The 25,958-nt window shown below is 46.1% G+C and overlaps 2 protein-coding genes across 2 annotated transcripts in view; one reads left to right on the top strand and one right to left on the bottom strand.

Moving 5' to 3' along the window:
• Positions 1–4,970, bottom strand: part of Sec24a (SEC24 homolog A, COPII coat complex component) — a 66,920-nt gene extending 61,950 nt beyond the window's left edge. The window contains exon 1 of the mRNA XM_052757941.1: positions 4,160–4,970. Within this exon, the coding sequence (XP_052613901.1) occupies positions 4,160–4,256 (97 nt within the window). The 5' untranslated portion in view covers positions 4,257–4,970. The remainder of the gene's footprint in view (positions 1–4,159) is intronic.
• An 8,567-nt stretch (positions 4,971–13,537) lies between these two features.
• Sar1b (secretion associated Ras related GTPase 1B) overlaps positions 13,538–25,958 on the top strand; it is a 29,080-nt gene continuing 16,659 nt past the window's right edge. Inside the window, exon 1 of the mRNA XM_052757939.1 lies at positions 13,538–13,669. The gene's annotated coding sequence lies outside the window, so the exon portion shown is untranslated. The remainder of the gene's footprint in view (positions 13,670–25,958) is intronic.

Here is a 25,958-nt window from a genome sequence, read left to right as displayed (position 1 = left end):
TTACCTATAAACACAGTGTTTGTGAGGTGGAGACCTGAGGATCAGAAACTTAAGGAAATCTTTGTTACACAGTTAGCCTGAGGTCAGTCTGGGCTACATGAGACCCAGTCTCAAAAACACAAACAAAAGGGGCTGAAGGCATTGACCGCTCCTTTAGATGACTGGAGGTGAGTTCCCAGCACCATACCATGTGGCTCCCAACTACATGTAACTCCAGGGGATTAGACACCCTCTTCTGGCCTCTGATGGCACACACACACACACACACACACACACACACACACACACACACACACGATTTAAAATAAATAAAAGCCGGGCACCCATCACTCCAGAGGCAGGCAGATCTCTGTGAGTTCAAGGCCAGCCAGAGCTGTTACATAGAGATACCCTGTCTCAAAAGACCAAAACAAAATTGGGAACTTTTTTTTTTTTGGTTTTTTGAGACAGGGTTTCCGGAACTCGGTCTGTAGACCAGGCTGGCCTTGAACTCAGAGATCTGCTTGCCTCTGCCTCCTGAGATTAAAGGCATGAGCCACCACCTGGCAGGAACTTATTTTAAAACATGTATAGGTATTTTTTGTGTATCTCTGCACCACATACCTGCCTGGTGCCCAGAGAGGCCAGAAGAAGGTGACAGATACCTATCCTGGAACTGAAGTTACAAGTGAGGTACTTCATAGGTGCTGGGACTTGAACCCTGGTCCTCTGCAAGAGCAGTAGGTGCTCTTGACCACTGAGCCCTCTCTTTAGCCTCCCCAACTAGTAATTCTTAAATGTGCTAGACACTATGTGGGCTCTGAAGTCATAGGGCTTACAGGTTGAGGGAAGTTAGATATTCTTTTAGAAAATTACAGCCTACCAGGGGAAGGAGAAAGGAGACTGCCCCTCTCAGCTCCCGTTCTATATGTAAAGGGAACTATTATGTAAACAGCCCATGGAAATGAAGTTAATAAAACTGCAGTCTCCTAACTGCCTTGGCAAGTCGGTTCAAAGGGCCAGCAAAGGAGGCACAGAACGACAGGAGCGCTTCCTTCCCTTTAGCCTTACTATGACCATCAGGACAAGATGCCAGGCTCAGTTGTCCTGCAGCCTCATTACCAGTGTTTTGCAAGGGAAAATAAGTACACAAGTCAGTATTAAAAACCTGAGGGAGGGGTTGGGGATTTAGCTCGGTGGTAGAGTGCTTGCCTAGCAAGCGCAAGGCCCTGGGTTCGGTCCTCAGCTCTGAAAAAAAGAAAAAACCTGAAGGAAACCTTTCTAGACAATCTTTAGGTTGTAATGCAACATAACAACATATCACAGAGCAAAAAGGTTTGGTGTAAGGAATATAGCAAGAAAGCAATTTACAGAAAATGAAAATAGCCTCTCCTATTAAGTCTTGGTTCAAGCTAAATGATATCCTAAGATCTAACTGTACTGTAACATGTTAACTTACACAAGCACATTAAACCAACACTTTAAGAAATTTCACCTTTAGGGACTGGAGAGATGGCTCAGAGGTTAAGACCACTGACTGCTCTTCCAGAGGTCCTGAGTTCAGTTTCCAGCAACCACATGGTGGCTCACAACCATCTGTAATGAGAGCAGGTGCCTTCTTCTGGCATGCAGGCAAACAAGCAGGCAGAACACTGTATACATAGTAAATAAATAAATCTTTTAAAAAAAGAAAAGAGCCGGGCGGTGGTGGCGCACGCCTTTAATCCCAGCACTCGGGAGGCAGAGCCAGGCGGATCTCTGTGAGTTCGAGGCCAGCCTGGGCTACCAAGTGAGTCCCAGGAAAGGCGCAAAGCTGCACAGAGAAACCCTGTCTCGAAAAACCAAAAAAAAAAAAAAAAAAAAAAAAGAAAAGAAATTTCACCTTTAATCCCAGCACTCAGTAGACAGAGGCAGGTGGACCTCTGTGAGTTTGAGGCCAGCCTGGTCTATTTAGTGAATTCCAGGCCAGCCAGGGTTACAAAGTAAGACCCTGACTCAAAACAAAATGCTAAAAATGGCTATTATAGAGCCGGGCGGTGGTGGCGCACGCCTTTAATCCCAGCACTCGGGAGGCAGAGCCAGGCGGATCTCTGTGAGTTCGAGGCCAGCCTGGGCTACCAAGTGAGTTCCAGGAAAGGCGCAAAGCTACACAGAGAAACCCTGTCTCAAAAAACCAAAAAAAAAAAAAAAAAATGGCTATTATAGCCAGGTGGTAGCAGTGCATGCCTTTAATCCTGGCACTCGGAGGCAGAGGCAGGCAAATCTCTGAGTTTGAGGCCAGCCTGGTCTACAGAGCGAGTTCAAGGATGGCCAGGGCTACACAGAGAAACCCTGTCTCAAAGAAAGAAAGAAAGAAAGAAAGAAAGAAAGAAACAAACAAACAAACAAAAAATCCCACCACCCACAAAAAAAGATTATAAAAGACTGAGGAGGAAAGGAGAGGGAGAAATGATGTAATTATACAACAATCTCAAAAAAACAAAAAACAAACAACAACAACAAAAACCACCCCTATAACCAAGGGCAAAAAAAAAAAAAAAGACTGAAGTGATAGCTCATGAGTTTTATATTTGCAGGCATGAGTCTACTACTTACTTTCTTTTTTCCCCAAGACAGAGTATATTTGTGTAGCTTTGGAGCCTGTTCTGGATCTCGATCTGTAGACCAGGCTGGCCTAGAACTCACAGAGAGATCTGCCTGCCTCTGCTTCCGAGTGCCGGGATTAAAGGTGTGCACCACTGCCTGGGTTTCTACTACTTACTAGCTTTAAACAACCCACACATGAGTGCTCTCTTATTCTCTCTTACGCCCAAGGTCAGAATATGGACGGGCAACAAGTGTATGTTTAGCTTTGACCAAATGAACAGGAGGATTGCCACAAGTTTCAGGCCAACTGGAGATACAGAGTGAGACACTGTCTCAAAAAACTAACTAAAATCAATGAAATATCTCCAGCACAGCCTATCACACTGATTTAATTCCTGCAACATTGCAAAACCCTGACAATTACACTTGCACATCACTCACTCATGGGCACATGTGCAGAATTTGCCACTTAAGTGCAAGTTTTAAGAAAAACCCAGACCAGAGACATCTTGCTTAATTGTTTTCACCTTAAAGGGAATGACTTCATCTCCTGTGCAAGTGTTACTGTCACAGAAGAAAATGTAGTTTACATAATCTGTTACTATAAACTTAAGGACCAATTCAAGTTAACTTGTCAATGCTTCTCCCTTCTCTTGCCCTGCCCACATAGCTGCCTACCCACTGACATTTTTAAGTCTTATAAAGAGCCCTCTTTGTAAAGAAAACAGTAGTCTTCTTTAAATGCATTGTAACCAGCAATTTTAGTCACTGGCTCTTTTCTCCAACTTCAATGGGCACAGTAAGTACTTTAGTATTATTCTCCCTGTCTTCTTTCCACAAAGCAAAGATTTGTAGGCTAATTGGCAAGTAGGCAGAAAATGTGTCTTTATCATATCAATTAAAATAGGCTTAGCAATTCACGCTGTAGGAAAACTTCAGAAATCCTAGAAGAGGTATCAAATTATAAGATTTTTCTCATGCCAAATGATAAATTATAGTGCCAGATGTACACTCTGGTCGGGTTCAGAGAGTTGGGTCTAACTACGTTCCAAATGAGGAAGAGGCCTCTAGAAACGAACCCTAGCCTTCCATCTATTTGGTTCTTCCACAACCGAAAAACTGCACAGGCGGCCCAGGGACAGCTGTGGGGAGGTCCTTGGAGAAAGATACCTGGAGGGATGAGTAAGTCCTAAAGGGGTCTGCCAAAGGCGAAGGCATTCATTCATCTCCGCAAACTCGGACTAATAAACACGACCCGCACCCCACCGCGCTGCGAGCTCACAGACCCGAGATGAACCCTGCCCTCCAGGGCACCGGACTGAGGTGGCGCGGAGGGTGATGACACCCAGACACTATGACCTCCGTAAGGCAGTTCTGAGGAACTGATTTCGTCTGCGATTCCTTTTCACCTCTTGTTTCTCTCGGACGCTGCATACCGCAGGTGCTTACTGTTTGCTGGCTGGATGTATAAATACACGTGAAACTGTCTCACCAGCGCGGGTCTGCAGGTGCACGGCCCCTGGTCACGATCTGCCTGCCACTCCTCTCCGGGGCCCTGGCCGGGCCGTCCTCCCCGCCCCCATGCGGCACTCACCGTTGGTGTAGGGGGACCCCGCGGCCGAGGCGGCCCCGTTCTGGGCCTGGAGGCCGGCTGCGGCGCCGCGGGCGGCCGGGATCCCGGGCTGGGCCATGGCGCCCGGGGTTCTCAGGGTAGGACGGAGTCGTCGGGGTCGACCGCAGCGCCGAGCCAAGAGCTCCAAGAGGAAAGCCGCGGGAAGGGAGCTGAACGCCGGAGAAGCGGACCACGCGAAGGCGGCACGTCAAAGCCGAGGCATGGCGTCTCGGTGGCCTCAGCCCGCCGGCGGCCACGATCCGGCTTGGGCGCGGAGAGGCTCGGGGAGTCAGGCCGGCGGGGCCGCGAACGCCGGGCTCGGAGGCGCCAGCCGAACCCGGAGAGGAGGGCGGTCCTGGGCGGAGCTGCCGGCCGCGCAGGCACAGTGGGGACACGTGGCACTTCCGGTTCCGGCTGGCGGCTCTCAGTCCCGGTGGAGCTGCCCCAGGCCACCTGACAGTCCCGTGTCCCGGCCCGGAGGACCGTGCACGGACTCGCCTGCCACGTCACTGACTCCCGCCGCCCACCGGAAGTGGCATGTGTCGCCACTACGAAAATCCCCGGCGTGGAGAACGTCACCTCCCTGACAGATCGGGGATCTGAGGGCGGTGCGGACTTTTAGAGTCGCTCTGGTGGGGGTAGGACAGACCCGGGCTCCTCTCCCCGTGTTCTCTGAGGATTACCTGAGACAGATGTCAATGTCTGCTGTCGAGACCCAGCCACCGCTGGTGACTCAGACGGTGCTATTGCCGGGTGTAGAGCGCAAGAGAATTTTAAAAAGAGATGCTAAAATACGTGTGTTTGTCAAAGTGTCGTGGGCCGAACGTGGTAGCAACTGAGAGGCCGAGGCAGGAGTATTGCTCTAAGTTTGAAAGCCGCCAACCAGATCTGCCAGGGCTGGAGTAAAGACCCTAGGTCAAGGTAAAAAGGTGTGACGACGTTAAGGAGGAAGCCTTTCCTTTCTAACTGGAAGATTCAGAGGTCCTTTTAATTTTGAAGTTAGCTTATTCATAGCTTAGTCACTCCGAAGTACGTTCCCTACACATGGATTAGCACTCCCCACTCTTCCTCTCCCAGTGTTGACAATGGAATCCAAGGTCCTAGGGTAGCATTCGTTTTACCACTGAGCGACACAGCTTCTAACAGTAAGTATTAATACTGAGGCTCAGGGCCTTATAACATATTGAAATAGTAATTTTAAACCAGAGGTGGTGGTGTACTCCTGTAGTTCTGGATACTGGCAAATGAGACAGGAAGATTTTGAATCCAAGACCAGCCAGGGCAATTTAGCAGGACTCAGTTTCCCAAAAAAGGGGTTAGGAATGTAGGTTACTGGTAGAGAGTTTGCTTAACCTTGTAGAAAAACCTGAGTTCAAAAATTTAAAGGCAGTTTTAATTCCTCTTCTGAGTGTTTACTTAAAGTGAATAATTCAAACTTCCTTTCTGGGCAAGTAGTATGTGGGCTTCTTTTATTTTTTTATTTATTTTTTAGCCCCAAATGGACTTTTTGACTTTTAAGGCCAACGAGAAGTAGAAACTGGTTGGTTACACAACATAATTAATGATATCAATAGTGATCTTAGCTACCTTCATTCTACTTTGGTTTTTCCTGCTCCAAGCAGATGACAAAGTCCTTCACAGATGTGTACTGCTGATTAAAATGTCATGTCATGCCATGAGTTTCACAATGTCAGGGGAAAGTACACCTTACCTATTTCACTAAACTTCTAATGCCTTCTGTGAAGTATTACATAGAAAAAGAGCACAATCTAAAGCTACTGTCAGACCCAAGAAGCAGGCAGTAACTACACATAAAAATTTATCCTCCCCAGGCAGTGGTAGCACATGTCTTTAATCCCAGCACTCAGGAGGCAGAGGCAGGCAGATCTCCATGAGTCTGAGGACAGCCTGTCTACAGAGGGAGTTCTAGGGTAGCCAGGGCTGTTATACAGAGAAACCCTGTCTCACAAAAAATAAATAAATAAATAAATAAATAAAAATGTATCCTCCAACCTGGCTTACAGAATGAATTCCAGGACAGCCTTGGCTGCACAGAGAAACCCTGTCTCAAAATCAACAAAAACGTAAAAAAAATTATCCTCACCTTGATTTTGTTATCATTTGCCTCAGAACCATTCTAAAATATACTTCCTGTGAGTGGAATTCAACTACTTTTTAAAAAGATGGTTTTAAAGTTTATTTTCTGTATGTATGAGTGCCCACAGGGAAGTTTACACCATGTGGATGCAGTGCCCACAGAGGCCAGAAGAGGGCGTTGCATTCCCTGTTGCTGGAGTTGACAAGCAATTGTGAGCTCCTTGATCCGGGTGATGGAAAAGGAACCCTGGTCCTCTGTGTAAGAACAGGCAATGCTCTTTACTGCTGAGTCCCCTCCCCCTCTCCCTCCCCCACCCCTTTATTACAAGATCTAGGTAGGCTTCTTTTTTGATTGTTTGTTTGTTTTGAGAAAGGGTTTCTCTGTGTAGTTTTGGAGCCTGTCCTAGAACTCACTCTGTAGTCCAGGCTGGCCTCGAACTCACAGAGATCTGCCTGGCTCTGCCTCCCCAGTGCTGGGATTAAAGGTGCCACCACCGCTCAGCTAGGTAGGCTTCTTTAGGATGAAGATACTTTAACTCAAACTTTCACCTAAGAGCACCTATGACAAAATCCCAAGTCCTATATCTAAGAACAATAAAGCAAACACGAAACAGAACAAGAACAGAGTCTTGCTTTAAAGAGAAACTAGAACTCAGGGAGAAACTGAAGCTTCCTGAGGTCAGAAAAAAATGGTCACTCTTCAAAGAGGTAAATACTATGGTTTCTAACTTCTGTTGATTTAGTCTTCTCTTTATATTCAACTCCTTTGGAATAATCTTGATTTGTTGACTTTGGCATAGTGGTTTGATTTGGTTAAATCAATCCTTCTTTGAACTTTGTCCTGTTTAAGCAATATCCGTGTGTTCAAACCTTAAAAAGTACATAACCTCACTGGTTAAATCAGTTAAATAGCTATAAATAGTTTGCTAATAAGTAAACAATTTGTTCCACCCCTAAGTTTCTCTGTTGCTATTATTAACCCCAAACTATGGTTAAATCTCTGAATTTTTTTATGTTTTCAACTAACCAACTTAAAGATACTGAGGAGAAGCCAGGAACCAGGCAGTGGTGGCACATACCTTTAATCCCAGCACTTGGGAGGCAGAGGCAGGTGGATCTCTGTGAGTTCCAGGCCAGCCTAGTCTATAGAGCTAGTTCTAGGACAGCCAGGGCTGCACGGAAAAACCCTGTCTGGAAAAACAAAAAACAAACAAACAGAAAAGATACTGAGGAGAGGCCAGGCATGGGGGCATACACCTATAATCCCAGCACTCAGGAGGTAGAGGCAAGTGGATCTCTGTGAGTTCAAGGCCAACCTGATCTACATAATGAGTTCCAGGACAGCCAGGGCCACACAAAGAAACCCTGTCTTGAAAAAACAAAAGAAAGAAATGTGCTGATACTCATAAGTAGACTGAAGCTCACAATAGGCTCCTTTGCCCATGTACTCAGGATTGTTAGATTATCAGCTGATAAAATCAATACTTTCAGGAAGGGGAATAGTGGAGAGACGGCTTTGTAGGAAAAGGTGCTTACTGCCAAACCTCATGACGTAAGTACGATCCCAGGAACTCTCATGGTGAAAAGAAATAACTCCCTACAAGTTATCCTCTGACCTCCAAGAACCCATAGGCACACATGTGTGCACACACACACAAGAAAAAAAATATATTTTAATGCTTTTTTATAATTTATTCTTTGTGTCTTTCACATCATGCATGTCTATCCCATTAATTTCCCTGTCCCTTTGTATGCACACTCTGCCCTTACAACCTCCCCACAAAATAAAATAAAATAAAATTTAAGAGAAAGAAAGAAAAGAAAAATCAGTCTCGTCGTGGAAGCTGTAGTGTGACACAGTGAGTCCCACAGTAAACCCCTTTATTCATATAGCTTTACTTACAAGTGTTCACTGCAGAGTCGTTGGTCTGGTTAGAGGACTCTGGTTTCTGCTACACTATCAGTGCTGGGCCCTCACTGGGGCTCCTCCTGGTTTTCCTGTTGTTGCCCTGTGTCGTGGAGATCCTGCAGCTTTGGGTCTGCAGGACCGGTCCCTTCACGTGCTCCAGCAGATCACAGATGGGGTGGATGTTGGGGTGGGCCAACTCATAACTCTGATTCTGGGCCTGGGTAGTTGCAGGGTTGGTCAGCCCGCCAGCTCTCCCTTGTCGTTACCACCAGGGTGAGCTCTCCTGAATTGCCTTGGCTAGGGATGAGCAAGGGGCGGGGCCAGTTCTCCTGCTTCCATGTCCTCAGGGTTGGTTCTACACCTACACCTTCAGGGCCAGCTCTACTGTGTTGCCCAGGTGTGGTGTAGGGCCCACTCTCCCGAGCGCTGCAGTTGATGCGGGGCTGGGACAGCTCTCCCATTCTTATGATCTCAGGGCCAGCTCTCTCACCTGCCTAGGACGTTGATGGTGGGTAGGATTTCTCTCTGCCCATGCCACCACATGACAGATGAGTAATGGGGACAGCTCTCCCATGCTCACAACTTCAGGGCTGACTCACCCACACCTCCACCAACAGAATTGGCTCTATTTTGCTGCCCCGGCAAGGTGCAGGGCCTGCTCTCCCACCTGCCTTAGGTGTTGCAGTTGGTGGGGGACAGGGGCAGCTCTCCCGGTCTTACGACCTCAGGGCCAGTTGTCCCTCCTGCCTCAGAGGTTGAGGGGGTGGTATATTTTTTAAAAGGGCAAATTACCAGACATGTTGACCTTTAATCCTAGCCCTCAGCAGGCAGAGGAGGATCTCTGAGTTTGAGGCCAGCCTGATCTACATAGTCAGTTCCAGGACAGCCTGAGTTATGTAGACAGACCTTGTCTCAAGGAGAAAAAAAAAAGTCATTCTGTTTCTGGTTCAGACAGAACAATCTCGGTTATAGACGTTTGTATGAACAACAGTTTCATTCTCTGAAACTTGCTTGCTGCTCCATTTTAGGGACAGTTCCTTTGCCCTCATTTGCCTGTACCAGGACACCTGCTTGTATGTGACATCAACTGTTGTGAAGCACATCCCAAGTACAGTCATCTCACAGCAAGCCAAAGAGCTTCCTAGCTCTTGGAAGACTCCCTTATGACACAGCATTCTCATTAACCACCATGTTGAGTCTACAGTACCCTGGACTTAAACTACCGGAATGTTTTTTCTGGATTCTTTCTCCCTGGTTCATACTACAAGCTCCAGTTATAGATGCTGCTTTACCTTTGGGCACTCCAGCTTGCTCAGTCAACTTAAAAATCCTCTCAAAGGTTTGTCTTACCTCCTGCTGAATAAAATCAGAAGTCCTACCCACAGCCTTTCAAGCCCCTCATGACCCAGCTTTGCTACCTCTCTGCCCTCACATCCAGCTAAGTCAGTGGTTCTCAACTTTCCTAACCCCCGAGACCCTTTAATACAGTTCCTCATGTTGTGGTGACCCCCAACCACAAAATTATTTTCACTGCTACTTCATAACTGTAATTTTGCTACTGCAAATACCTGTGTTTTCTGATGGTCTTAGGTGACCCCTGTGAAAAGGCGTCATGACCCAGAGGTTGAGAACCACTTAACTAAGATGAATCATTTAAAAAAAAATCCAGCTGCTGTGAGAATAATTGATGGGAAGGGAAAGACTAGAGTTGTTTTAACTGGGGGCCACCGAGGACAGTGGCTTACAGCACATTGTGTGGAACAGAAATGGACGTGTATTTGTTAATCCCTGTTAAAACTTTGGACTTTGCTATCTCTTTATCCCTGGTAATCACATGAAACCTTACAACATATTTTTTTTTCTCATACATGACTCCCTGTTTCTCTCTTCCTATTGACCCAGCCCAGGCTCTGGTTACCTCTCACCTGCCTGACTACAGCTGCCTCGTTGCCAAAATGATCTCAGCTTTCAGTTTTGACTTGTTCAGTATAATCCGTGTACTGTTACCACAAAAACCTCCCCCCACACAGTTTCTAACTATGCTTTTCCTGTTTGGGTCAAAACCTCTCAGAGGTTTTTGGATTTTTGAGACAGGGTCTCTCTGTATAGTTTTTGGATTTTTGAGACAGAGTCTCTCTATATAGTCGTGGCTGTTTTTGGAACTTGCTGTGTAGACCAGGCTGGCCTCCAACTCACAGAGATCCACCTGCCTCTGACTCCCAAGTGCTGGGTCACTAAAGGCATATGCCACAAAGCCTGGCTAAAACCTCTTTACGAGTTTGAGAGTTAAGGTCCTCTGTGCCTCAGGCTAGTTTTACCTAGTTAAACAGTAATGCTTCCTAATGCTGTCCCCATATTTACTCCCTTCTGTGTATTTTTCTGTCTGGTTTTAGACAGGGTCTCCTATGGTCCTGGCTTGCCTCAGACTTGCTATGTATTCAAGTGAGGCCATCTTTGAACTCCAGATCCACCTGTCTCCGTCTTCCATCTGGTGCACCAGCATGCTTGGCGATTGTTATTGTTTCTTCATAATACTGTGCATGTCTGGATATTAGTGCCAACTTTACAGAAGCAGGAACTGAAAGCCAAAGTGACTAGTAACCTTGAAACTCACGAGTGGACAGACCAAGCGTTGTGTTTTACAGCACTATCAACGATGTACAAATTGGTAACATAGAGGTTTGAGAATGCTCTTTATTTCTATTTTTCTGATCTTCCAAACCTTAAAATTCCTTCCTTCTTTCTGTGTGGAAGAAGGGCAAGCAAGCCGCGGTGCACTTGTGGGGGTCAGATGACAAATTTCCTTATTCGATCTTGGGGTTCCGGGGATGTAACTCTAGTAGTTCAACCTTGAAGGCAGATGCCTTTACCTGCTGAGCCATTTCACTGACACTATTCCAAACTTTAGCATGGAAAAGATTGGGGGATTTGGGGCTGGGGATATGGTTCAGTCAGTAAAGTGCTTGCTCTGAAAGATGAGGACCTGAGATTGATCCACAAAACCCATGTAAAAATACTCGCAGCACGGCAGTCCATGTCTGTAATTTCGTTGCTGGCTGGAGAAAAGGACACAGCAGGATCCCTGGAGCTGGTCAGTCAAAGAGTCTAGTTAATCCATGAACTCAGGTCAGTGACTGTGCTGGCTAGTTTTATGTCGACCTGACACCAGCTAGAGGTCTTTTAGACAAGGGAACCTCACAGGCAGATCTCTGAGTTCAAGGCCAGCCTGGTCTACAGAGTGAATTCCAGGTCAGCCAGGACAGCTTCACAGAGAAACCCTGTCTCAAAAAGAAAAAGAAAGAAAGAAAGAAAGAAAGAAAGAAAGAAAGAAAGAAAGAAAGAAAGAAAGAAAGAAAGAAAGAAAGAAAGACAAACCAAGGGGGAAGAAAGAAAAGGAAACCTCAATTGAGAAAAGTCCCCCCACCAGACTGATCTGTTGTGCATTTTCTTGATTGATGGTGTGGGAAGGCCCAGCTCATTGTGGGGGGTACCATTCCTGGGCAGGTGGTCCTGGGATATAAAAAAAAAATCAGGTTGAGCAAGCCAGCAAGCAACACTCCTCCACGTCCTCCATGGCATCTGCATCAGCTCTTGCGGCCAGGTTCCCACCCTGACTTCCCTCCGTGATGAGCTGTGATCTGGACATGTAAGTTGAAACAAATCCTTCCCTCCCCATGCTGCCTGTGGGTACGGTGTTTTATCACAGCAATAGAAACCCTAAGACAGTGAGAGACTCGGCCTCAAACAATAAGGTGGGGAGGCTGGGGAGCTGGCTCGACAGTTAAAGTGCTTGCTTGCACAAGCAAGAGGACCAGAACCTGGGGCCTGGAGGGAATGGCTCATAGGTCAAGAGCTCTTACTGCTTTTGTAGAGGATTGAGTTCAATCTCCAGCACCCACATGGTGGTGAACAATCTTCTGTAACTCCAATTCCAGGGGATCCAACACCTCTTCAGACCTCTTCAGCTCCTATATGCACATAGTGCACATAGATATGCTCAAGCATACAGTGTGTGTGTGTGTGTGTGTGTGTGTGTGTGTGTGTGTGTGTGTTTACTGCTTTTAAAAAGAGGGACCTCAGCCAGGTGGTGGTGGCTCATGCCTTTAATCCGAACACTAGGGAGGCAGAAGCAAGTGGATCTCTGTGAGTTTGAGGCCAGCCTGATCTACAGAGTGAGAGTGAGTGAGTTCCAGGACAGCCAGTGCTACACAGGGAAACCCTGTCTTGAAAAACCAAGAGAGAGAGAGAGAGAGAGAGAGAGAGAGAGAGAGAGAGAGAGAGAGAGAGAAAGAGAGAGAGAGAGAGAAGAGAATCTGAATCTGGATCACTAGAAAGAATATAAATGTTGTGTGGGCGTGGAGTCTCAGGAATTAGAGACAGGATCCGCAGGGAAACTAGTTATATCAGCAAGCTCCAGGTTAGTTCAAAGGTGCTTCGAAGAGTAGGGTAGAAGAGCAACCCAGGATAGTTTCTGACAGTTAACTTGGAGCCTGCACATGTGTGCAACCTCACACATATAAAGACAGATAGACGCAAGCATGGTGGGCACCCTTTAATCCCAGCACTCAGCAGGTAGAAGCATCCGGTTCTCTGTAGATTTGAGGCCAGCCTGGGCTACATAGTGAGTTCCAAGATAGCCAAGGCTATGTAGAGAAGCCAGTCTCAAACAAAATAGATAGGACCCTCTTTTTTTTTTTTTTTTTTTTTTTTTTTTTTTTTTTTTTTTTTTTTTGTACAATACTTGAGACTGAACTCAGGGCATTTTGTAAGCCAGGTAGTCTCTCCACCATTGAGTCATATTTCTAGCCAGCCCCCTAAAAGATGTATCTGGGTGGAGGTTAATAAAGACATTTTAATATAGGTTTAAGCATGAGGGTTAAGGGAAAGATGGGTGCTCAGAGGGAAAACAAGACACATCCAAGAGCAGGGGTATGAGTTTCTCAAAGAGTTGCAGGAAGTAAAACATACCCCAGTGTAAGCCCAAGGGGTCACTCAAAGGATGTATTCTTAGGTAACAGATGCCAGTTTGGACCTGGTGCTGCAGGGTTATAATCCCACTTTCTCAAGAAGCGAGGGCAAGAGGATGATAAATTCACAGCCTGCCTGAGCAACTTGGTGAGATCCTGTCTGTAAATAAAAATAAATCAAAGAGTGGAGGATGCTGCTTGGTGGTCGACTGCAGCCCCTAGTACCAAGAGGGAAAAGGAGAAAAAAACGAATGCCAAAGACAATTTTCTCACATGCCTCTTGGGGTGGGGGTGTGCAGTGGCCCGGAGCTGGCCCGCAAGGATTGGTGGCGGGCCCGCCAGGAGGCGGAACTGAGGGCGAGCGGCGCTAGAGTCCCGCGGACTGTCACTGCCAAGGCGCCCGCCGACCCGGAAGGAGCTGAAGAGAGCTGGGGCCGCGGCAGCCATACCGCTTTGCAGAGCCGGCTCGGAGCGTGTAGTGCGGACGCGGAGCGGGGAGTCGCGTTCTCGGAGTGGCAGGTGAGTGGCAGTGCCCTCGTCGGGAAGGAGCTGGGGCGACAGCTGTGGCCCTCCGCAAGGCGCATTGCTTAGGCTGTACACGCGCCCAGAGCTCTGATCCCTGGCCCTTCGCGAATGGGGAGCCTGGTTTTCTGTTGTTGTTTTCCCCCGACTGCGGTGCGATGGACTACAAGTCCCGTCCGTGCCCGCGGGGACCGCTCTGGTGGCCCTCGGGGTAGGACAGTGGTTGTCACACGCAATTATTTCAGGAAAGAGTGGCAGGACGGCGCGCGAGCCTCTTTCCTTCCCCTGGGCCTCAGTTTCCCCACTGGATAAGGTGAAGAAGGAAGCAGGGGTCCTTGACAGCAGGAGAGGCTGGGACGCTCTATGTTGTCCCAATTAGTGTGGGGACCAACGGAGCCTCCTCACTTTTAGTAGTTATCGTTTTGCCCTAGCTCAAGCCTAGTTGAGTGGAGGGAAAAGATACAAATGGGGGCGGGGATCACAATTTCCCGACAAGATAAAAATTTGTTTTTGAAACATCCAAGTCTGACTTTGTTAGCTGAAGGAATCAAAGTCGTCAGGAGTTTAAGGTGTTGGGGTGAAGAAAATCGAACCTACTGTCGCGAATTTGGACATATATGGGTGGGTATAATACCTTGAAGGTCTGTGTCCCTTGTTAAAATGTTGGCCAAAGTAGTTGCACTGAAATGAGAGAGGAATGTGCCACCTGTATAACACTAGTCTAGTAAGACAGCTCCCTGGCTCTGTTTTACAGATGGCCAATAAGGGAGGCGCTACAATTTGCCAGTCTTGAGTACTGTCAGTAAAGCAGAGAAACGTGTGGCTACCACTGCACCTTTCAGTAGATTTGTGTTTGTGGCCAAAATATGTTGACCTTTAAAATTTTTTATGAATGTAGGCAGGCCACCCTGACCCTATAATTCCACCTACTCAAGAGGGCAGGGGCATCATTTGAGCCAAGACTGCCTGGGCAACATACCCAAGATCCTATCTCAAGAAGTAAAAATTTTTTCCCAAGTGTTAAGTGCTCCCTGGGCATTTGTGAGTTTATAGAAAAAGGGAAGTGGCCTCATTGTCAAAATGTTAGGAAAGTATTGTGATTTTGAAAATTTGTAGTTTAAAATGAAGTATGTTTTGACCTTCCTTTGCCTTGGACTGTTGTGCTGGAGTAGAAATGCAAGTGTGACTTGACACGCAGGAGTAGTCGTTCAGAAATGGAAATCACTGCCACCTCATTCGAAGCTTACAGACTAGAGTGCTATAGCAGTGATTCACCACGTCTTCACTCCCTCTCTTAAGTATGCAGTCGGCTGAAACTCATTTAAATTACTTTTTTGCAAAATATGATGAAGGAAATAATAGTTAAATCAGTGTCAGAAAGTTTCTCCATTGCATGTAGTTTTTAGAGCAACTTCGATTGTTTTAAAATATTTTATTATATATAATTATTCTTATGAATGTGTCTGTGTTAAAGGTCACACCAGGAATTACGGGTAGAGGTCAGAGGCCAATTTGTGGGAGCTGGCTCTTGCCTTCCACCATGTGGGTTCTGAAGTTAGACTCAGGTCCTCAGGCTTGGTGACAAGCTCCTTTACCTCCTGGCCACCTTGCCAGCCCTCTGTTGGTGTTTTGAGGATGCAGTTTGTTATCACATAGACCAGTTTGAATTTTCTTAGTCCACCGTGGCGAATCCCAGTTCAGTCCTCAGTTTCACTCTTTTTGGTGTCTCACAGGCTGGCCTCTTCCAGAGCCTCCCCATCAGCCTCCCAAGGTTCTCTTTCCTCTCTCTCCCCTCCCCCTTCCTTCTTTCCTTTTTCTGTTAACCTTTTGACAGAGGGTTTTTTCCTCTCTGTTTTTCACTCTTAAAGTCATATTTCTTGTGATTTTAACCTTCTTTCAATTGGGTGTCACCTTTTTTGTCTAGAGCAAGCAATTATGGACATTTAAAAAACTATATGATTGAAAAATCAAAAAAAAAAACCAACTATATGAATTAAAAGGTTTTGTTCACATAATTGCTTTGTATTAGGGATTGGGGTAAGGGATACATTATTGTCCAATAAGCTGTTTTTAGGATGAAAATGTGTGAAGCCGAACTGTTTTGAAACTTTTAGTATACAAAACATAGTCAAGCCAGGTGTAGTCCTGCACTCCTTTAATCATAGGCAGAAGCAGGCTGATCTCTGTGAGTTGCAGGCCAGCCTGGGCTACATAGAAAGTTCCAGGCCAGCTACATAGTAAGACCCTGTCTCGAAACAAAACAAACAACATCAAAAACCAGGGTCAAGCATGGTATTACCTGGTATCACAGGCTGGCCTTGAACTTGATATGAAACTGGGGATGACCTTGAACTTTGGATCTCCTGTCTACCTCCCGAGTGCTATCCCACGCCTGGTTTACATGCTGTCAGGATCGAACCACCCAATCGAGGCAAGCACTCTACTGAGCTCCAGCTCCAGCCTGGCCTTTGTATTTCTAGTGGTGAATCAGATTATAGATAGCATTCCATTTGTCTGGTGTGTTGGGGTAGGGCTTCTGTGTGCCGTGTTGTGCCTATAGAGATCAGAGTACAACCTGTGAGGTTAGTTCTCTCCTTTGACTATGTGGGTCCTACGGATCAAACTCTGGTCTGCATGTCTGTCAGCAGCTGCTTACTCACTCAGCCATCTTGCTGGCCCTTCTCTACTGTTTTGTTTTAAATTAGTTTTTTAAAGTTACCATACAAAATAATGTTATAGTTGTTGTTATTTTTCTTTTTGGTTTTTCGAGACAGGGTTTCTCAGTGTAGCTTTGGAATCTGTCCTGGAACTCACTCTGTAGACCATGCTGGCCTCAAATCACAGAGATCCACCTGTCTCTGCCTCCTGAGTGCTGGGATTAAAGGTGTGCGCCACCACTGCCCGGCCTAAAATAATGGGTTTATTGTGACTTTTTAAAAGCTTTATTTTATGTGTATGGGTGATTTGCCTGCATGTATGCATATGTACTGCGTGCATGCCTGAAGTCTGTGGACCAGAAGAGGGCATCAGATTCCCTGGAATTGGAGTTAGAGATGTTGTGAGCCACCATGTAGATGCTGGGAACTGAGCCTGGAGCATCAAGAACAAGAAGTCTTCACCACTGAGCTGTCTCTCCAGCCCCCATTTGGACATTTTCATAGTTGTTTATCATTGTACCTTGCTCCTGTTTGTTGTACTGGTTTTGGTCACCAATGTCATCATCTGTTGGAGACAGAATCTCATTAGTCCAAGCTGGCTTTAACTCACTAAGATGTTCCTGTCACGTCACAAATGCTGGAGTTACAAATTACAGGCAAATACACCATCCCCTCCTCTCATCCAAGTGCTGACACACACATTTAACCCTAGTATTGTGGAGGCAGAAGCAGGCAGATCTTTGTGAGTTCAAAGCCAACCTGGTCTACGTAGTAAGTTCCAGGCCAACCAGGGCTACTCAATAAGACCCTGTCTCAATAAAATATAAAAAGAATCATGATGTAGTCTATGCTGATCTCAAACCAGGAATCCTTCTGCCTTAGCCTAGAGTTGTGAGCAGGTGTGTGCCACACTGGTTGGTTTGTAGAGAAATTTCTGTACTTGTGTTTACAGGACACTATCCTAGTACTTTTTCTGACGGCAGTCAGTGACAGTGTATTCATATGTAATGTGAAAATAGGGCTGGCGAGTTGGCTCCTCAGGTAAAAGTGCTGCTGCACAAGTCTAGCAACCTGAGTTCAAGCCCCAGAATCTCTAAAGTTGTCCCCTGACCTCCACATAGGTGCCATGGTACACAACCCCTGCCCCTCCCCCCACACATGTGTATACACACACACACACACACACACACACACACACACACACACACACACACACAAATAAGTCAATAGATTTTGGTCTGGAGAGATGGCTCAAAGGTTAAGAGCACTGGCTGCTCTTCCAGAGGTCCTGAGTTCAATTCCCAGCAACCACATGGTAGCTCACAACCATCTATAATGAGATCTGGTGCCTCTTCTGGTCTACAGGGATACATACAGACAGAACACTGTATACATAGTAAATAAATAAATCTTAAAAAAATAAGTCAATAGATTTTAAATTGAGAATGTTATCAATCTTTTTTATATTAAAAGTTAATAATATTAAATTGGGCATGGATGCTTATAACCCCAGCACTTGGGAGATGAAGGAGGAGCCAGCCTGAGCTACATGGTAACTTGTCCTAAGGAAAAAGAAAACAAAGACTCAAGCATAAGGCTTGTGTTTCCTCATAAATGAGTCATAAACATAAAATGTTCATATGAAGTTTTTAAATTTGCTTTTATTGTGAGTAACAGCTTTGTTGAACTAGACTTGACATACAGTAATATTAACTTTAGCAGTGTCCAGAGTGTTCTCAATATAGTCACAGTCTTACACAACCTTCACCACTAATTCCAGAACATTTTTCCTCACCTCTGAAAGAACCCAGCCCCCATTAGCAGTCACCCTGGCTCCCCTCCCCCTCCTGACAGCACTAATCTGCTTGCTCTCCAGCTCTGCCTGTGGTAGACATTTCACAGAGAGTTAGCCGTAGACGTTTAATGGGACAGAGTTTTAAGCAGTGATTTGTAACCTGAGTTCCGGTCATTGCGCTGATTTTCATGTTACCTGAGTAGGTTGCCTTTTAATCTGCAGAGCTCTTTCCTGTTTGGTGTTCATGTAATAAATAAACCTGCTGACGTGCTGTGCTTCCTTGTCAGCGACCTTTGCTCTTCACATGTCCCTATGATGTGTCCCTGGGTTGTGTAACCCGTTCTCGGGGCTCAGGTGTCTGTTTGCAGCTAAATGACTTTATTCTTAGTTGGGTGTTTTTATTTTTACTTCTATTTGAAAAAACAAAAACAAATAGCTAATTCTGTTTTAGTAATTCCTGGCTTGTTTTGAGGGTTTTATAAGCTGTGGTTTTATAGGAATGTTGTATCTGTTTTCTCAAGTAGAGTTTTTCTGTGTAATTAGCTAATATGAGGATAAATTTTATAGTAGCAGGTTGGTACCACCCTCATGCAGACAAATCCTTCCCCTTCCAGGCTTACGCTGATCCACCCTCCACCACGTCCTGTGCTATCCCAGCTTTGAAGACTTTGCTCTTGGTTCACTCCCTGGGTATCAGTGCCCTCTACTCTTTTAGGTGACTCTACAGCCTGTCACTGTGGACAGTGCACCTTCTAGCCTGGCTTCCTGTACCTTTCACCCCAATGTCTCTTTATCTTTCCATGCTGGTGTCGGACCTTGGAGCTGCCACCACCCAGACCTGAACTTCTTTGAACTTCGCTCTTCCCCGTTACCACACACCCTGGTCCACTTCACCCCTTCCCCTTTGCTATGCCACACTTATCTTCGGTCCCCAGACTCCCTCTACTGCCTTGGTTCTGTTGTGTGGAAGCCTGCCTTTGGTCACCACTCACCTCTCTTCTCTTGCCCTTATCCTGTGGTCTACTCACCCCGGTGCTGCCCATGGTGCCCTCCAAGTGCCGTTCCTCGTGGTCTTCTTCTCTCCCCTTAGCATCAGGGTCAGGCCCAGGACCCTCTCCCATTGTCCCTTTTCATCCTGGAAGTTTGAATTTTTAAAGCCCAACATCACTGAGGCTGGAGTGTAAGGTGGAGGTGTTGAGGGTAAAAAAAAAAAAAAAAAATCAGCACTGATTGGCAGTGCTGTGAGTGTTTGTTAGATCTCCAACAGGTTTTTGTTTTTTTTTTTTTCCTTAAACTGAGTGCTGGCTGGGTGTGGTGGCGCAGGCCTTTGATCCCAGCTCTCTGGAGGCAGAAGCAGGTAGATTATGAGTTCAAGGCCAGCCTGGTCTACAGAGCAAGTTCCAAGACAGCCAGGGCTACACAAGAGAAAACTATCTCAAAAAACAAAATTAATAAATACATCAACTCAGTGTTAGGGCTCCAGTGGTGGTCCTTTCATGTTCTAGGCAAGTGTGCTACCATGGAGCTACGCCCCACCCTTTTGAGCAATCATTAGCCTGACCTATCACTGCAGTACCTGTTGTGTGTGTGTGTGTCCCAGAATTTCCTCAACTCTCCTCTGCCACTGTTTTGAGACAGGGTTTCACTATTCATGTAGCCCAGGCTGGCCTAAAGTCAGTCTTCTGACTCAGCTTCCTCAATTCTGGGATTACAGTTTAGGCCACCAGGCCCTACCCTCCTCATGTCTGGAGTCAGAGTCCTGCCAACTCCACAGATTTCCCGGGTCTCCCTTCTACCCACAGAGGAGGGCACTCTCAGTTAAGCTCCATGTCAGCCTTTGCGCCTTCTCTTGGTTAATTTCTCCCCTCTTTTTCTCTATTATGTAGCTTTCTGTCCTGGACTCACTCTGTAGACCAGGTTGGCCTTGAACACAGATCCACTGCCTCTGCCTCCCTAATGCTGGGACTAAAAGTGTGCAATACCACGCCCAGATCTTCCAGAAGTTTTTTCCTTTCAGTTATCATTATACCCAAGCCTCACCCTTCCTGGAGAAGAAAATCTTATTTCTTTCATTCCACTTTAAGTTTATTTATATATTTAGACTTCTGCGGTCTAGCTCAGGCTGGCCTGGGACCTCTTGCCTCAGACTCCTCAGTGCTGGGATTATAGATGTGTACTACCACATCCATTTCAAACTTAAAAAAAAATCTATTTTACTTTTTAACTTTTAGATTTATTATTTTATGTGTTTGCCTGCATTTATGTTATGTGGACCATATGCCTATAGATGTAAGAAGAGGGTGTCAGGTCCCCTGGGACTGGGGTTACAGATGACTGTAAGCCACCAGGTAGGTGCTGAGAATTGAACCTAGGTCCCCTGCAAGAACAGTACATGCTCTTAACCATTGAGCCCACTCTAGCCCACAGTTAGAACTTTTGGAAAGAGGAAGAGGATCTCCTCATTGTTAGCCTCTGTTTTTCATTCATGTCTTAATAATGATAGCAGCCAGCTTAACTTTGTACATTTTGTGTGGTGTGTGTATGCATATGTGTGTGTGTGTGTGTGTGTGTGTGTGTGTGCAGACAGGCATGGTTTGCATGGATGTCAGAGAATACATTTGGAGAGTCAGGTCTCACTGTCTACCCTGTTGAACAGGGTCTCTCTTGTTTCTACAGCTGTGCTCTGTACTCCACTCCAGGCTAGCTGCCCCCTCCCCCCAGACTTGTAGTAATTTTCCTGTCTCTGTCTCCCATCTTGCCACAGGAGTACTGTGATTACCGATGTGTGCCACCGCATCTAGCTTTTGACATGGGTTTGGGGGACCACACTTGAACTGTGAGGCTTGTGTGGCTGCCTCTTTTACCTGTTGAGCCTTCTTCTGGCTTTTTTGTGCATCTGATCTTTACTGCATGCCAGCAGATATTTCAGAAGAAACTTGTAACTCATTCAAAGTCATAGCTTATGAATCAGAAGTAGGATCTGCTCTGCTTTAAGCCTGGCCGTGGGCCTCCTTCAACAGCTCTACTGAAGGCCTCTCAGGCACTTAAATCTGTCTCTGTAACTGAAGGCAGCTATGGCTTCCCTGCAGCTGCCTTTGACCTCACTAACTTCTTCCACTTTTGCTGCTGACTCTTCTGACTCTCCTGGTCTTCCTGCATTCCATAGTCGTGTATCCTGTCGTCGTCCCCCCCCCCCCCCCCCCCCCCCCCCGCCCCACCCCGCCGTTTGTCCCTAAAAGATCATGTCAAGCATGACTTATTCATAGCATTTTGGTGAGTATCAGAGTCAAAAACTTGTGGAACTCTTCATCATGAAGGGTGTATAGAATGGACAGATAGCCGGGCGGTGGTGGCGCACGCCTTTAATCCCAGCACTCGGGAGGCAGAGCCAGGCGGATCTCTGTGAGTTCGAGGCCAGCCTGGGCTACCAAGTGAGTCCCAGGAAAGGCGCAAAGCTACACAGAGAAACCCTGTCTCGAAAAACCAAAAAAAAAAAAAAAAAAAAAAAAAAAAAAAAAAAAAAAAAAAAAAAAAAGAATGGACAGATAACTTGTCACCTAAATTGTCATACTGCAGTGACAGGTGAAAGCTGACTGTCCCCAGTGGTCACCCTGGCTGTGCAGCAGTCACTTCCAAGATGGCGTTTTGGCGGAACTACTCTGGGGGCAGCGTGTAGTGGGGACAGGTTTTAAAATGAGAGTTTGTAGTCTGAAGATGTGACTTTTTATTTGGAGACTACAGGCATCTATCACTGTGCTGAGCAACACAAATTTCTTACCCAGGAGGCTTCTGTGGGGACCAGAGTCTATATGGTAAGCTGTGGATAGGACTGTGGCTCAACTGAATGTGAGAGGTGAGGAGAGGGAGGAGTCAAACATCTGAAACAAACAATAAACCCTGATATGGCTCAGTGGTGGAGTGCTTGCCTCGCCCGTCAAAGGCTGTGGGTTTGATCCTAAGCATTGCAGGGATAAAGGGGAATGATGTAAACATGGTATGTATGTATGTATGTATGTATGTATGTATTTATTTATTTATTTTTACTGGGAACTATGCTTAGGACCCTCCCAAATGCTAGTGAAGCTCTCTACCACTAAGCTATATCCAGAGCTCTCCTTTTGCTGTTTTGAGACTGGTCTCGCTAAATTTCCCAAGCTGGTCTTAAACTACACACCTAGTAGCTTAGTCGGACCCTGAACTTGATCCTCTGCCTCAACCTCTCAAGTGACTAGGAATACAGGCTTGTACCCCTGACCTAGCACTTTTGTTGTTGTTGTTGTTTTATTTGTTTGTTTTGTGTTTTTTTTTGAGACAGGGTATCTTTATGTACCAGATGATGGCCTAGGAGTGGGTAAGTAGCCCAAGCTGGCCTCGAATTCAGATTCCTCCTGCCATGCCCCCCCCCACCCCAGTATTGGGACGACAGGTGTGCACCACCATACCCAGACTTGATATAAAGCTTTAGAGCCACCTTAGTGTGAGAAGAGGGTAAGGTATGGGTGTGGACGTCAGAAAGGTACAGATTTGAAGCTTAGCTGCACTAATCACTGATAGTTGAAGTTTTTAGTCAACACAGCCAGTCTCTCCTATAAAATGGGAACACCGGTATATCTGAAGGATTTGGGGTATTTAATAGTGAGCTAGAGATACATAAACAGATCATTGCCAACTACTGTAGGCTGTGCCATAGAAGAAATGAGACCCGCAGGGGCGTGACTGAGGGCTTCGTCCCAGGCTGCATTTGGTCCACTAACTCACTTCATCCTCACAGCACCAGCTCAGGTAGCTGCTGGTACCTCATTTTACAGGTGAGGAAGGTACAGCCAGTTGCCTAAGGTAGACAGGAAGTGGGCAGGTTCTGGCTTCAGAGTTCCTGGTCTTAACCTCTAGACCATTGGTTCTCAACCTGTGGGTAAAGACCCCTTTGGCAAACCTCTGTCTCCAAAAAGGTTTAATAACAATTCATAACAGTAACAAAATTACAGTTATGAAGTAACAATGAAAAAATCTTGTGGTTGGGGTCACCACAGCATGAGGAACTGCATTAAAGGGTCACAGCATTAGGAAGGTTGAGAACCACTGAGCTAGACCATAATATTCTTAGAGATTCAATGAATGGTAGCTGTTTTGTTTGCTTTCTTTTTTTGGTTTTTCAAGGCAGGGTTTCTCTGTGTAGCTTTGGAGCCTGTCCTGGAACTCACTCTGTAGACCAGGCTGGCCTCAAACTCCCAGAGATCCGCCTGGCTCTGCCTCCCGAGTGCTGGGATTAAAGGTGTACACCACCACTGCCCGGCCTGTTTTTTTTTTTTTTTTCCCTGAATGACTGTAGAGAGTTGAGGTGGCCTGTGCTTATGATCCCAACATTCATTCAGGAGGCCGAAACAGGATTTGAAAGTTTGGGGCTAGCCTAGAACATGTAACAAGACCCTGTGTCTCAACACCCATCCCACTTGCAGCCAAAATAAACAAAACTGAATGAGTGACTCAGCGCCGCTCTTCGTCTTTATTGTAGGTGGGGAACAGAAGTGTGATGCCTGTCTAGTATCTGACTTACTAGTTAGCATCCATTGATGGATCTCATCTTGTTTCTGAAAACTTGCTATGAAATTGCAGGTGATCTTCACTTCCTGGTCATCCTCATCCTGCTCCACCTCCCAAGTCCTAGGGTTACTACACCAGACCCAGAGTTTTGTTGTTGTTTTGTTTCGAGACAGGGTTTCTCTGTGTAGCCCAAGCTGACCTGGAACTCAGATCTGCCTGCCTCTGCCTTCTGAGTGCTGCGATTAAAGCCATGTGCTATCACCCCGTTTTAAGGTGTGTGTGTGTGTGTGTGTGTGTGTGTGTGTGTGTGTGTGAGAGAGAGAGAGAGAGAGAGAGATTGATTGATTCATGAACATAGGTGCAGTTGCTCTTGGAGTCCAGAAGAGGGCGTCAGATGCCCTAGAGCTGGAGTTACATGAGGTTGTGAGCCACCTGATGTAGGGACACTATAAACCAAACTTGGGTCTTCTGGAAGACTAGTAAGCACACTCTTACATCTTAGGTGTATGAGTGTTTTGCCTGCGTGTATGTATGTGTATCACATATGTGCCTGGTGCCCTCAGAGATCAGAATAAGGTGTCATGCCCTAGAACTGTCTGGGTGTTGTAAGCTGCCCTGTGAGTGTTGGGAACTGACCCCAGGTCCTCTGCAAGAGCAACAGTACTCTTAACTGCTGACCCATCTCCCCAGCCCCTCCTCAGCTTTAGTGCTGGGATTACAGGGAAGCCACCACAGCCTGCTGTGTACTATAGGGTTCCAGCAGTTTGGGTTCAATTGATTTGTGTGGCTAGTTTATCACTCCACAGCCTTCCTGAGGAGAAGAGCCGCATGAATCATCCCTCTTTGTATTCTTAGCAGTGTTTGGCTCAGGTCCTTGGACCTAGTGTAAACTCACAAACTATGAATTAAAACAACAACATACTCTGTTGCTTTGGAAAGAAACTTTTCACACACTCTCTAAGTTCCAGTGTGTTTCTAAATTCTCTTTTGGAGACTGAACCCAGAGCCTGGGCATACCATTGCCCACACCTTCAGCCCCTACTACACATTTCAATTTCTGTGTCGCCCAGACCATAATGGTAGCAGAAGATGTAACTTGGGGGAAGGGAAATTTTTGAGCAGGGTCTCACTGTGTAGTCCAGGCTGGCCTGGAACTGGATGTGCAGCCCAGATTGTCCTTGAACTCAAAATCCTGCCCCATCCCAGCCAAGTGCTAGAATTCATGTGTAAGCATTTGCTCATATTTCTCATTCTTGTGTTACTGGCACACTCATAGTTGTTGAATATTTGATCTCAAACTGGGATTCGTGGGCTATAAAAACAGAATTTGAGTTAGGTGTGGAGGTATATCTCAAAAATTCCTAATATTCAGGAGGCTGAGGCAGAAGGATTGTGAGTTGTTTGCCAGCTTGAGGAATTTAGTGAGACCCAAATTAAAGAAATTAAAGGGTTAGGGATGAAGCTCAGTGGGTGAGAGCTTGCCCAGCACTCTTAAGACCCTGGTTTGACACCCACCGGCCACCCATCTCCAACTAGTTTAAAGAAGGGTGAGAAGAAAAGGGAGAGTCCATTGACAGGACTTAGAGTATCTCGGGAAAACGCGCCGGGCTCATACAAGCTGCAGGTGACTTCGCTCCCTTTTCTCACTCTAAGGGGTGTGGGTACAGGGTCGCTTAGCTGCTTACCCTCTGGAGTCATTCCTGTCAAGTTTGACAGCCTACTGCAGAGTTGATAAAAGCAGGCAGGACATGTCTAAAGAATGACAAAGATACCATAGTCTTCCCAGGGGTTGGACTTGGCCTGAGTTTCAGGCCAGAGTTATTTGTTCACATCTAGAAAGTGAACTTTGTTGACTTGTGAAAGTACATTTCTGTGTCTATGATCTTCTTTCAAGAAACTTTCTGACTTGTTTTTCCTGTTACCCCATTAGTTTGCCAGGCTATCTTAAGTAAACACTGAATTGTACTCTGTTTTCTACTGTGACTTAAAAGATTTGTTTAACGTGTGGTAATAATTAAATGTTGAAAAATTCAGAAAGATAAAACGCCACAAATTTATCACCTAGAACCAATAGCCATGAGAAGAGGAGCTAGGTGTGGAGGTACATGCAGTGCTGTTAGCACTCAGGAGCTGGAAACTGGACGACTGGAAATTTAAGGCCCTCCTTGGCTACACAGAAGTCAGCCTAAGCTACATGAGACCCTATCTCAAAAACCAGAGAGAAAGAGAGGTTGTACTTCACAGCGGATTCTCTCTCACTCTGTGTGTGTTAGTGGGGACTGAACCTAGGGCC

Source organism: Peromyscus californicus, unplaced genomic scaffold (genome assembly GCF_007827085.1).
Source record: "Peromyscus californicus insignis strain IS unplaced genomic scaffold, ASM782708v3 Scaffold_3__1_contigs__length_106647218, whole genome shotgun sequence".
In the NCBI taxonomy this organism is placed as follows: Eukaryota; Metazoa; Chordata; class Mammalia; order Rodentia; family Cricetidae; genus Peromyscus; species Peromyscus californicus.
The sequence above is the reverse complement of the archived record's forward strand: the minus strand, read 5'-3'. Positions and strand labels throughout refer to the sequence as shown.